General features: G+C 40.9%; 1 protein-coding gene across 2 annotated transcripts in view; it reads left to right on the top strand.

Annotated features, from left to right (window-relative positions):
• POU6F2 (POU class 6 homeobox 2) overlaps positions 1 to 6,885 on the top strand; it is a 491,856-nt gene extending 484,971 nt beyond the window's left edge. Inside the window, exons 10-11 of one of the 2 annotated variants that reach the window (XM_011944507.1) lie at positions 2,663 to 2,831; positions 6,387 to 6,885. In XM_011944507.1, coding sequence (XP_011799897.1) covers positions 2,663 to 2,831; positions 6,387 to 6,783 — 566 coding nt within the window. In that variant the 3' untranslated portion in view covers positions 6,784 to 6,885. Of the gene's footprint in view, positions 1 to 2,662; positions 2,832 to 6,278 lie in introns of both variants that reach the window. The other variant, XM_011944506.1, reaches the window with a different exon arrangement.
• Positions 6,886 to 14,030: the final 7,145 nt, after the last annotated feature.

The raw sequence follows: 14,030 nt of genomic DNA, 5'->3' as shown, positions 1-14,030 counted from the left end.
TCGGCCTCCCAAAGTGCTGGGATTAGGGGCATGAACCATTGCGCCCAGCTCTCAGCTATTATTTTATTATCACCCCACTCCCCCTGCAAGGAGCATTTTTAGGTGTTTTGTTTTGTTTGTTTGTTTGTTTGTTTGTTAATCTTAATTGCCCTCCTTCCTCCCCACCCCACCCGTCCATAACATTTTAATACCACAGATATATTGCACATCTGCTCTATTGATGTACTATGGCCCTTTGGGGGACCACGCCATTGTACTAAGACTTTTTCTGCCTCCCCCTCAGAACCAGTATCAGCCTCATTGGGAATGCACGCTTTAAATGCAGGGTCACAAAACGGGCTGAGCAAGGAGCAGGTTGGAGGCTGGGTGGTGTGAACACGAGGAGGAGCTGAAGGAGCAGCCAGAATCAGCTGTAGCCCACTGGACATTACCAAGTGCAAATGTACATCCGGGGCAGTCAAATCTTCTAACATTTCAGAAGAATTTGGAAAATGAAGATTTTCCTTTAGAAATAAATGTTTACATGTTAGCAAGTAATTTTTTTAATGTAAACACTAGGAAAGCTGGATTTTATTTGCACGCTGCTCATGTGCAACTTTTGCTCTAGGGAATTTTTTCATAGGGAAAGGAAAAACAGGCTCGAGACGGTGACTGCCGAAGTGAGCTTCCACAATCCTTAGCGAGCCCGGAAGCAGCTCCAGGCTGATGTGTTCGTGGGGTTTGGGATCCAGAGCGCAGCCTCCACTAGGGACGAAGCAAACCAATCTCATTAGCAGAGGATTGCCTGCCTTCTGGGAGTAGTTTTGGGAGAAAAAACAGGATTTCTATTCATCTTAACAGGCAAACCAGTTTTATAGTCACTGCCCACCCCTGCCCCGCCCATGCTCATAGATTCTCATTGTGTTACACTGAAATATTCACTTCTAGCACGAACTGCTGCTTCACCCTACAAACCTTACAGGTCCTCACGGTGCCTTGCTCCTCCCTGCCTTGCTGCCTGTGTGCACGCTGTCACCGCTGACCAGACTATATGACTCCTCCAATCTCTGAAAGCTGCCCACTGGGGAAGACCTAGATGAATCCTCCCTCCTCTCCTCTCTCCTGTGTCTGCACACCCGGTGTGGATGTCATACCATTAGTTCTCTATTATACTCTGCCTGATATTTTTCTCTAATTGTTTCTTACGCATTAGCATTGTATGCCAGTCCCCTATAGACTGTAAACTCCATAGAGGCTGAACTGTTTCTGATATTGCCCCTCCCCCCCACTCAGACTCCCAGAAGTTACTTTTCAAAAATACTTAGACCGATTGCAGGAGTTGTACCACTTTTCAATCTTTCTACAACAAAATTATGAGTAATGACATTCTACAGGACTTTTTTTGTTGTTGTTTTAATATGACGATTAAAAGACAAACTATACCTGTTTTGCTGATTCTGTTGACAGAGTCCATTTTCCTTAGGCTGGAGAAGATCCCTCCCCAGTAATAAGAAAATCTGTACATGAAGCTCCAAGCTCCCCACAGATATTAACATCTTTATTTAAAAGTCCTTGAAAATGGGCGTTTGGCATGAAAATGTTCTGGTTTTGTGGGGTATTTTTTGTTTTGTGTCACGATAACTGGCGTTTCCATAGTTCTCAGCCCAGAAGAGTAATATAGTCTGCCACAGTCCTTGGACAAGTACTCAGATTTACTGAAATTGATGGGTTATTGTGCAGAAAAAGGAAGAGAAAAACTTTTCACATAAGTCGGAAGAATGAGGTGAAGAACAATAGAGTCAGCTCAGAGGGAGAATGACTTCGCTACAGGCAGGATTGAGTAGCACTTTGAAATCTTCCACCATCCCCAACCCATGCTGTCTCCAGCTTGGTGTATGCTTTCATTTATCCAGGGATCAGTAGCCAGGGGGGGAAAAGTTTCATTCTCCAGCTGTTGTGTCATTTCCCTTGATAAGTCCTAAATTGACCGCGTTATCCAGCACCAAAGGAGCTCTCCTGTGGTAGGCATTTTTTATTACGTGCCCTTTCTGGGGACAAAGGCATCTGTGTCAGTAAACTGCTATGGGGGGAAAAAGACAATATTATTCTCCCAGTTTCATAAGCATGCTCTTCTGAGGGACTAATGTGAATGTAAGAAATTAGGCAACATTATCATCTGTTAGCCTCGCTGTTGGCCTGGCTGCTTTGGCGATCAGGTGAAGGAAAAATACAAAATACTACTTTCTTCAAGAGCAATTTTTAGCATTAAATATGCTAATTAAAACATTTCAAATGGAAACCTTTCCCTTTTCATATTTTTGCACAATATTTGAACATATTTATGGGCAAAATGGAGTCGCATCCCCATAGCAAGTGCCTCCCAGTGCTGGTTGTTATTTGTTAAGCCCTAAGGAACATGCTCTGGCATTGGGGAAGTGGCAGTGTGAACAAGCTGTGGCTTTGTCTGGGACAGAAACATCTCGAAGGATGCTTTGTGGAGGTGTAATGAATTGAGGATGGAGTCTTGGGTGTCTCACCTGGGAGACAAAGAGAACATTCTCTGAGGTTGGTTTCCTCACTGCTCTGCTGCTAAAGAGAGCCACTTTCTTATAAACCGTAATAAACAGATATTGCTCGGCTGCGTGTTGACGTATTGATCCTATTTTTAAAAACATCTCCACAGATCCTCAAACGGCAGCGGGTGAGGTGGATGGGGTTAATCTGGAGGAGATCCGAGAATTTGCCAAAGCTTTTAAAATCCGGCGCCTGTCCCTTGGCCTGACCCAGACTCAGGTGGGACAGGCTCTCAGTGCTACAGAGGGGCCCGCGTACAGCCAGTCAGCCATCTGCAGGTAACCCGCGCCTGCATGCTGTCACCTCTTCTGGCCGGCCTGGGCCTCATTTGTCCTCACAGTCCAGCTTTTCTTCGTCGGGTGGGCAAAGCTGGAGGGGCAGAGAGTGGGAACAAAGTTTGGGGGCAGCTATATGTTGGGATTGGTGATCTTGATGCAAACGATGCTGCTGAAGCAAATTTGGGGGTCCTGGCTTTATAACTCCTGTCAACTCACCAAGAACTTCCAAGGCAGTCTCGTTGGAAATACACTACCCCGGGGTCAGGGGCCTTCCTCCTGGGCCCACACTCCTATGCAGCTGAGAGCCACCAACTTTGTCCGTACATAGGTATTCTGAGCAAATGTTGTAAAGCTGCCATTCCTAATTTGTGTTAACGCCTTCGCTATTTCTGCCCAGAGATGGCTATCAGGATTTTCCAAGAAAACACACATTTAAAAAAGAAAATTAACTATCTTGTGACCTTGAAGGTTTTAACTTGCCTTCCTAGAAACAGCTTTAAAAGCACGTTTATAAGAAATAAAAAATAAAATAAAAGAAGAAGCGGCTGCTTTAAATGGCTCAGAAAAGGGTAGTGAGAATCTGGCCTAACCTTGCTCATTTCCCCCAAATTAAGTAAATGAATAACAGAATCCGGCCTTGGTTGTGTTCAAGTTGATCCGGGTTAAGTGGTCAGAAGCAGGCCCCGTGCATGCATGTGTGTGTTGCACTAATCCCATGTTTATGCATGAGGTAACAAAGGCACTTCGGTAAGAGCTTTTTCCTCTTGGGCAATACCTTATGAGTCCTCCTCCATCAGGAAAAGCCAAGAAACCAACTCTAAACTCATTTAAGTGGATTTTGTTCTTGGTGAGCCATGAAATGCTGTCTTTTTATCTGCTCTTTATACTTTTAATGTATTCCCCAAAGGACGGAAGTGTACTTTTCCTGCAGTTTAAGACTAAGGTTATAAATAACATCAGTATGGGGTAGTAGCTTGCAGCTCACATTTTGCTCAATGATTTTCCATAAAACCCATTGATTGTTGTTAAATACAAAAAGCACCATAGGATCCTCTCACTTCTATGGCCTCCCCTACTGTTTTTTCTTATAAGATACCTCCCTGTAGAAAATAACCTTTATTCAGTCTATACAAGGATACTACTGCTGGGAAATTTGTTTCAAGGCTTGTATATGTTATTCCAAACAACATGTACAGAAGCATCAACACTACCAAGCAGCATCCATGATATGAATACCATTGCTCCCTGTTGGGAAACATTAATTTTGTTTCATCTTGACAGCCTTGGGATAAAAGCAGCCACAGGTTTTTTAGTTGTTGCCAATTTTCTATTGGTGCTAAATTCCTGTTTAGCTTGTTTTTAGTCCTAAAAGGTGATTTCCTTTTATTGATATAAGTGCTAGCTAATGTTTAACTCATGCACTTAGCACTTCTTGGGCATTCCCAATCAAGTATGTTGATTTCTAAAATCTACCCCAGAGAGAGGTCAAAAAAGCTGTGGCTGAAATGTGGAGACTTTGGGAATTCCTAGTATAACAGAACGTGTCTGATGCCTTGACTTTTGGGCCTTTCTCTAGCTTCCAGTACTTCAGTGAGATCGTTTTAGGAGCTATCTACCAAGAAAAGAAAGAAAGATCGAGATCTTATATTGGAGCAGTTTAAGTGAATTCAAAGGGTGCTGAGGAACCTGCTTTGGAGCCTGCACACTCAGGCATCGCTTGTCCCTCATTAGCTGCAGTGACTCCTAGGAGCTGCTTTAAATCTCTCCTTATCAGAGGCACAGAGAAAAACACATTACCAATACACTGATCAGCCCTATCACAACCTCTGTCCCCTGGTGCCTTGACACTGTAAAGCCTGTTGTCACGCAATCAAATATTTAAGCTTTGGGGATTTTATGGCAAACGATGGCAAAATGTGGTATGTGGCAAATTAGCACAACAATGAGAGCTTTTGAGGAGCTTGCCGTAAAGGACAAGTTCATTAAATAACATTAAGTGATCAGTTCACTCTGTATTGAAAGCAAATGTACTCCTTCCCTCCTTGACCAGTACTGGGAGCTGGGTTTTTCAAAAATAAACAAATAACCCTTGAGTTCTATGTGGAAGGGAGTGCTATGGAAATTGCATTAAAATTTGATTCTGTTTGTGCTGCTTATCACGTTATAAGAGATCTAAAATATGCCGCCAAAAATAAGACTGTGGCACATAAAGAAAGCCTATCCTTTTCTGCACTTTTGCAAGCATCCTTACAAAACATATTCTGAGTAACACAGGCTCTATGAGAACAGACCATTGTAATAAGATGCACTCTGTAGTCAGAAGTTTTTCAACAGCGTGGGGCACTGTAAAAGGGAGAGGAGAATTCTGTGTATCCAAAGCTGTCATAATAGAGAGTTGTGAATTTGGATTTAGAATAAACAAACAAATGAATTAAAGAATTCCTACTTTTTTTGTACCTCATTGAGAGTGAGTGTGAGTTTGGTACCAGGGCGACTTCTTAAAACACTCTATATAATTTTGTCCAAGACACTTCATATTTTTTAAAGTCAATGTAGCAAAGAATTGCTGATGGCAGTTGATACATAGAAGACCTCATTTACAGAAAATGATATCATTCAAGTACAGTTTGCAGATATCACACATTAAACACAGCTTGGTGCCCTGGTGCAAAAGTACACCATTACGCCGGATGGTGTTTGGAAGGCAGGAGGTGGCCTTAGCACACCCAGAGGTGGGGTGTTTTATAGTAATTACAATGTGTCCAGCTGTTTGAGCCAGAACAGGAAAGTAGCAATGGGTTATGTTTTACCTGGAAAAAGGGCATGTTGTTAACTTACATATGGTGAAAATGGTTTGTTCCCAGAGAGAGAAAAAGAGAGAGAAGTCAAAATGAGACACAAAAGAGAGATAAAAAGAGAGCTATAAAAAAGTCCCAGTGGCCATCAGTGACTATGATAATAGCAATAACATTTTTATAACCAAGTCAGTGGAGGAAATTTAAAGAAAACCAAATGTAAAACATGTAGAGAATCATTTTAAATGAAAGAATGTGACAACTGTCATCTTTGATGTCACTTCCTAGTGTTAATTTTTGCCTTCAGGAGTCTGAGGACTGGAGAAATGGAGCTGGTACTGTTGAAATAAAAGCTTAGATCTCAGAGTTTATAGGAAAAAGGCCTGTAGTTGTTTGCGTGCCTGTTATGATAGCTCATGTATCCTGCTGTCTCTGCTTCTCCTCACCCCTGTCTGTGCGCCTGTGTGGTTTGCATGGTCTGGCATGGAGCACGCTGGGAGGGTTGGCGCTGGCTTGGGCAGGGCTGGCTACCTTGCAGCTGGCTATTAACCTGCAGTGAATTCGCCCTGCCAGGCAGTCAGGCAGGCAGGCAGGAGGCCCACCCTGGCAGAGGACTCAGTGTAAGACTGTTCTTTCTCAATTTTCCCCCCAGACACACCATCCTGAGAAGCCACTTTTTCCTACCACAGGAAGCCCAAGAGAACACTATAGCTAGCAGTCTGACAGCCAAACTGAACCCTGGCCTTTTGTATCCTGCCAGGTTTGAAAAGCTGGACATCACCCCTAAAAGTGCCCAGAAGATCAAGCCGGTGCTTGAGCGGTGGATGGCTGAGGCTGAGGCCCGCCATCGAGCAGGTATGCAGAACCTGACCGAGTTTATCGGGAGTGAACCATCCAAAAAGCGCAAGCGGCGCACCTCCTTCACACCCCAGGCCCTTGAGATCCTCAATGCCCACTTTGAGAAGAACACACACCCCTCTGGGCAGGAAATGACCGAAATTGCTGAGAAGCTGAACTATGACCGAGAAGTAGTTAGAGTTTGGTTCTGCAATAAGAGGCAAGCGCTGAAGAACACAATTAAACGCTTAAAACAGCACGAGCCGGCCACGGCAGTCCCTTTGGAGCCCTTAACAGACTCTCTGGAAGAAAACTCCTAAAGAGATGCCCACCCATAATCAGAAGCAAAATTCACAGAAACTAAACTCCACGCTTGGGACTCCACAACAATAACAATGACTTTTAACTTAATTTAAAAATAGCCCCAGCCATCATCACCCTTGTAAGTAAAAGACTAAGAAAACTACCAAGTGGACAGAATGGTTTCTACATGTCTGTTGGTTTTCCAAATAGGAAACAAGAAATTTTTTTGAAAATTTTTAAACAAGGAATACACCACATGGAAGGTGTATATGGTAGGATAGTTCCCTTCCCCCACCCGTCTCCCCCAAACCCAGTTTTTTAATGGACTTAAAGCAAACCAAATAACCACGTACTTTTTTCTGTATATTATGAAAATGTGAACACATTTTAAGGAAAAAGAAAAAGAAAAAAAACCTAAACCAAAAACCAACAATGAAGAAACAAAAACTTTGATCTGTTCAAAGCGAATACAAGCCTGCCACCTGGAGGAAGGACTGCACCCCTTCAGGTACTAAGTGCTGATTCACTATGAAACCTATTAACCAAAGTCAGAAACATGGCATTGCAACCCGATCGTTCGTCTACGCTTCTCCGCGCGTAAAGTTGTGTTACGAATTTTTACATTTGTACTAACAGAACAATAGGAAACCTGATTTCTCCCATCTTTCCCATCTATTGTCTCCACCCGCGGGGTGGGTACCATTGTTGAAGCCATTCTGTGAGGCTCACTATTGGGTTTTTCTTGGGTGGGGGGTGGGGAGGGTGGTCATTTTTCTTTTTCTTTCTTTTTGACGGGAGGGCATTCTGGATCGTGTGCCAAAGCATTTGTTGCTTTTTTCTCACTATGACTTGTGGGTTTGAGAAAAGAAAATGGAGCTCACATTTCTCTCTTTTCCTCCATTTCTCCATCTCCCTCGCGCGTGGCTCCCGGGGTCTGCTGGAAAGCCACAGAAGTGGGGAGGAACAGTGTCTTTTCCACTCAGATCCTAGTGAAATGCAGGAGAGACTCCAAAATAACTAGGGCTTTGCTCGATGAACTGTCAACACTGGCATAAGCTGTAATTGTGCTCACTGTCCACACCAGAGCTTGGGATTTTTCTCAGTCTGTTGGCCACGTACATGGAGAGCTGACCAAAACTAATTTTGTAATATAAACATAAGCTGCACATTTGGTTCAATACTTACATCTATGTTATGCTTCTGTGCAAAGCAATTTCTCTCAGAAGTCTGATAGCCAAAGAAATGTCTCAAGATTTCAGTCAAATACACACATGGCATGCACACACCCATAAACACACACACAAAGAAACAGGTAAAAAGAAAGTGATAGCAACTGGATCATTAAAGGCCATCGTGTATCCTGTTAATCTCATCTTTTCTGCTACTTCTTTCATTCCAATATCGATGGCAGACTTTTTTCAGGGGGGAATAATTATTCTTCGGGATATATAAATGGAGCAGAAAGGTGGCGGGCAAATTTAAACAACTGGAATTGGGGGCTAGGTTCTTCAGGGGAAAGGAAGTTTGAAGAAATTTCCACCAAAAGAAAAAAATATAGAAGGAGCTTATCTAACACATCAGAATACCCTTCAATATGAGAACTAGAGGATTATTTCCTTTAAAAAAATAACTTAGAAGATCTGTGGGCTGCAATAACCTAATAAGCAAGAAGGACATGTTGGGATGTGAGGACGGCTGTGCAGGTGAGCACTTGGCACCCGCCACTGGTGTTTTCACCCAGGTACAGGCAGACGGTGTTCCATTAAAGGAGCAGGCAAAAAAGAGCCGTCAATTTGCTTGCTGTTGAAATGTAAATATTCACGCACAATTTATAATCATGCTAATGTATTATCTAGAAATAAGTTGTGAAAGAAAAAAGAGAAACCCAATCTCAAGTTGCCCAACTGAGTAGAAATGCCATCTCCTTCCCCTAACACACTCCCTCCCCACCGGGGGGTTTGAGTTTCTTCTGGTGGCTCCTTTGCTGGTTGTGTAAATGCTACAGTATAATTGTCCCCTCCGATGATTCATGCAGCAATCAAGAGACTACCAGCAAGGAAACTCTAAAAGGAATCCTGGAAGCGGAACAAGTCACTCGTAAAGGTGTTTCCATTTTATCAGTCAATGCTAACTGGACCACAGCTAACTTGATCTTCAGTGCCAACATCACAGAGTCCCTTTCGCCACCTCAAAAACTGCACAAATATGGACAACCCAGAAACCCAAAACTTTATTGATTAAAACAGATTTTGGATTCTCCTAGGACCTGCTCCAAATTCCATCAAGAAAAGCTCCCTGCGAAGAGAAGTTAACAAGATAACATATGACGGATGCTAAATATTTAAATATATGCCGGCAGCGGTTACATAAGGCCTGCTCAGTTCTGAGATCTATAATTGGGAGGGTCTAACTAGGACAGGGAAAATATAAAATAAAAGTAATCTTCCAGAGTGGAACAAAAAAGAAATATATTCATCCCACAGTCGTAACACCATTCATGTGCAGTGATTTTTTTATAGTTTTATAATTTTGTATTGTTTTATAAATTATTTATAAGGTGTTGTAATGCTTCTTATATTAATTTTTTACAGATAAATTTTTTGCTACAAGGCATTAAAAGGTGCCTGAACAGATTCTTAGGAATATAAATTATACTGTGTAACTCATAAGTCTTTGGGACCACATCTAATGCTTGATTTTATGATGACATTTCTCATGTCTACTTGTAAACAACTTCATATGCCAATAGCGTTTAAGTGTCTTTTATGTTTCCATGAACTGAAGGTTAAGGTTTGCCACCCACAAAAAAATAAAAGTCACTTTGGGCATATGTGATTGTATTTCAAGCTTCACTATTTTTCTCACATAATTTTTAATTATTGTCATCTGCATTTTTTTCTTCATTACTTCATGAAAAAATGACAGTGGATATTACATTTTACACTTGTTTATAGATTTTCTTCCTTTTTCAACCAAGAAAATATTTTGAACAGTTGAAACTTTTCATTGCATTTGCAAGATTTTGGCTTTTTTATGTTGTCATCACACAGATGCACACACACATACACACACGACACAAAAGAGAGAACAGAAAAGCAGAAGGAGCTAGAAAAAAACAAAACAAAACAAGTAGAGGCGTATCAAAGAACTCAAGCTATAACCAAAAAGAAATCGTAAATTGCCTTTGCTCGTTTCTCTACGCTGGACCAAAGCTCAATATTTGTAGGTATATGCACATTGTATAGATATGGCTAAATGTTGCTGACAATCTCGCAATACTAAACTGTTCCTATTTTAAGAAAAAAAAAAAAAAGAAATACAAACTGTTCATCAATGTTTTACCTCAGCACTCTACTTGTACCCAGTTAATGACCAAGCTTAAAAGAAATGGAGATAAAGGAAATTGATTTTCATTTCAATGTTTGACTGTAAAATCTGTTTGGATAACATTTTGTAATGAGCCTTTTGTCATGTGATTTGCTTGTCTTCAACTTGAAATTATGTGAGGCACATTTGTTTATTTGTTGTTAAGAAAGTGATTTTTTTTTTTGTCCTATGTGCTGTGATCTAGACTGGTCACCGGGGTCACTTATGAGCCACCACAAAGAGATCTGCTTCTCTGTGCCCGGAGCAGGCAGCAGGAGGGAGGGCAGGAAACAGGACTGGGTTTCTTTGGAAAAATCATCATGATGAGAAGTTGACATGATAGACTTGTGACCAAGAAGCCAAACTGAATATTTAAAAGCTCCTTACTTGCTCTGACATTGAAACCAAAGCTGATTTTATCTGCACAGGTTGCTTAATGTTTAAAAAAAAAAAAAAAAAAAAACTGTACTTAATCTAGAGCAATATCTGTATGGTCAGTAAAGCTGCACTTTGTGTATTTCTTAACAGCTTCAGATCTGTCACTTTTAATTTGTACCATAAAAAATAAATAATTGTTTGACATGAGCTTCTAGGCTAAGTGTGTCTCACACTCAGATATGTCATTTAAGTTGTCAGCATTTTAAAAAGTGTATGTTACAACCCCAAATGTTAAGGAAAGGAAGGGGTTCAAGACAGACTGGTTAATATCATGATTATTTTAACTTTTCAAATGACACATTGTATTCATTGGGACTCTTTTGGTTGCGAGTTATAGGAATCTAACTCAAACTTGCCTACACATAAACATACTGTGTTGTTTGACTTAATGGGAAGTCCCGTTGTAGACCTGAAGCACAGCTGGATTCAGTGGTTTCAAAGATGTCATCAGCCTGTGCTGCTTGGTTTCCTTCTCAGATGGATTCTCTAACCATCGACTCTAGGACTGTGAGTCATGCGCCCTTCTCTAAACTAAGCACTGGTGCTGGGGGGTGGTGCACATAAATTCATGGTCACAGGCTCATTCCTGCCTGTGGGGGGAGGGTGGGGCCTCACTCTGATGACCCGGTGGGACCACAAGGATTGAAAGAGGAGTCCACATAAGAACCGGAAGACAAAAAAAAAAGAGCTATGGTAATGAGCAGACAAAACCCAGAGCCACCACATTCTACAACTAACACCCAGCTGTGTGTCAGGTCGTAGAGAGTTCCGTTGGTGAATGGTGATCTGCTAGTCTTAAGTAATGTCTGTAATGGCATGTTCTGGAAAATCTGGACATTTGGCATATGTTCCCGCCTGAAGTTTAGTGTGAGTAGGAGGGGACAGTGAATGTTGTTATATAAATCACTAATTCAAAAGATAGGATCATCTTGCTAAAAGTACCAGTAAAAAGAAAATTTTAGAATCATAATCGTCATACTTTCAGTGACCTTTAGCAAACATTGTTTATGCCACATGAAAATCTGTGTATCAACTTCATATTGTGATTGATAAGAAGTGCTTTGGAGTTAGCAACAAAACCAAAAATCTGAGTAACCATACATTATAAATGAGCCACGAAGGGGCCTGGAAGATCCAAGCCTGACTTTAAAAGGGGCGAAAAAAAATGCTGATACTTCTGCCTTGATGGGTGGGGAAAAGACAAAAAATAAAGTCATTTTCAATGGCTTTCCTTCCGTATTTAATATTCTACAAATATTATGAGCAAAGGTCCTGCCTATGATTATGCCTATTATTATGAAATATGTTTGACCTAGGAAACTCTAAAACGTCTTCTTTAAAAAGGACAGCCATCCTTTACATTTAATCATTCCATATTCCACAAATATCTGCTGAGCATTTTGCATGTGTCAGAAAATCCTGTGTGCTGAGGACTCAGAAATAAACAAAAAGAATCTTTGCCTTCAAGAAACTCATATTCATTGTGCAAAAACCAGTGATATTTCTCCATAAAGTGAAATAATTCCATGTTTCTTATACTATAATATTTCAAAAATAAATTTCAAAACTAAAATGATGGAAAGCAATTCTGAGGCAGACTTCAAAACTGAAAATGAATGGGTAGGAACAGCCTAGGCTTAGAATACAACCACAAGTATCAGTTTTAAATGATGCCAAAAGCTGTTCCAATAACAATTGTCTACTAAACCAACCATATGCATACAATATATTCAGTGGCAAGTGTAGCAGGACAATGGTTGATGAGTTTAATAAAGAATCTATGCTTGGAAAGAGTTCAGAAGCAACATATAGATAAAACCAACTCCTAACAAAGACAAGTCCGAGCTCCTCATCCATTGTTCTGTACCTCAAAAGGAGTCCAATCAAACACACCCATTTGTCTTACCTACCAGGCACTGAGGAAAGCCATGGTCAAGGGAAGAAGATGACACCTAAGGAGATCTTCAGTGCATTGCATGAAAACCTTTCTAAAACATATGAAATATTTCCGTTTTCTTAAAGCAATTATGAACATCACTTATCCTCTTCAGGGCCTTTCTCCTATTTGCTTTATCCTTGTTAATGGCTCCATCCATCAGTCACCCAAAACAGAAGTCTAGAAGTCATCCCAACCCCTTTATACACACACACACAAACACAACACAGACACACACACACACCCTAAGTCACTATTGGTTCTGGCAGTTCTGCCTCATGAATGCCTTTTGAGTCTCTGCTGGTCACCATCACCCACCTCCACTACTTAGTTCAGACCCACCTGCCTGTCACCTGGATCACCGTGATATGCTCCTCCTAGCCTCTACACCCATCATATGTTTGCCACCAGAGTAGTCAGAAAGCCAGTATAAATATATTTCTCTTTTGTTTAAAACCTTTCCAACGTTACCTTCAGAAAGAGAAACAGACTCCAGCACAGAACACAATACCTTTTGTGACCTGGTCCTTGCCTACTTCTTTAGCCTGATCTCTCATCAATTCCCAGTTCACTGGGTTATGTCCTTGCCACACCAAATTTTCTAAAATTTCTCCAATGCCCAAATTACTTTTGATGCAATACCCTCTGCTTGGAATGTCCATCCACAGTACTGTTAACCTATCTAATTTCTACTCATTCTTTAAGGCTCAATTATGTGCTATTCCCCAAATAGTTATGTGCCGGGCATTGTGCTTCCTTCATCAGAACATTTATCAAGTTTGCATGTTTATTAGCCACCTCTGAAATGTTAAAAAAAAAAAAAAAAAAAATCATGGCTGTTGATCTCTGAGTAGCCTGTGGACTTGGCTTACAGATAATGTAGTTGGCAATAAGTTCTTTTAACTAGTTGTCATTTGCGTGTGACATCTTCCTTGTCTAATAAGAGTAACAGTCATATTTGTATCATTTTCAAAGCTCTCTCAATACATTATTTTAGTCACTCCTAACATAAACCCAAAGAAGTGTGATGATTCCTGTTTTATACATGAGAACGAAGAATCATAAAAGTTAATAGTCTTCACCAAGATCCCAGAGTTGGTAGATACAGCTGGTTCTTCAATACACTAGGAACTAGAATATTCACCAAGGTGAGTACACATTGAAACACAGTAAACTCTGATACCGCCATGTCTTTGAACTGTCAGTGAAAACTACGGTATCTGATACATGGTAGCAGTTCAGGAAAGGCTTACTGCTGTGGGTAATTGCCAGTTATCTAATTAGCAAGTCCACTATGATTTAGGTGAACTTAGTCTGAATGCTTACTGCTTGGCAGAAACAGTAAAGGACACATAAACGGAAATTAGAAATGCCTATATACACTGTATCCTTTTATTATCACTGAGATTTAGGGTCTCCAGATAAGAAAACAAAGAGTTCCAATGATTCCAAAGGCAAATGAGTTAAAACCAATTGAAAGTGAAAGAGAAAATCAGTGGGTCCTAGTCACTAATCCCACTAGCA

The sequence above is a fragment of the Colobus angolensis genome, unplaced genomic scaffold (assembly GCF_000951035.1).
Source record: "Colobus angolensis palliatus isolate OR3802 unplaced genomic scaffold, Cang.pa_1.0 Scaffold232, whole genome shotgun sequence".
In the NCBI taxonomy this organism is placed as follows: Eukaryota; Metazoa; Chordata; class Mammalia; order Primates; family Cercopithecidae; genus Colobus; species Colobus angolensis.
The sequence above is the reverse complement of the archived record's forward strand: the minus strand, read 5'-3'. Positions and strand labels throughout refer to the sequence as shown.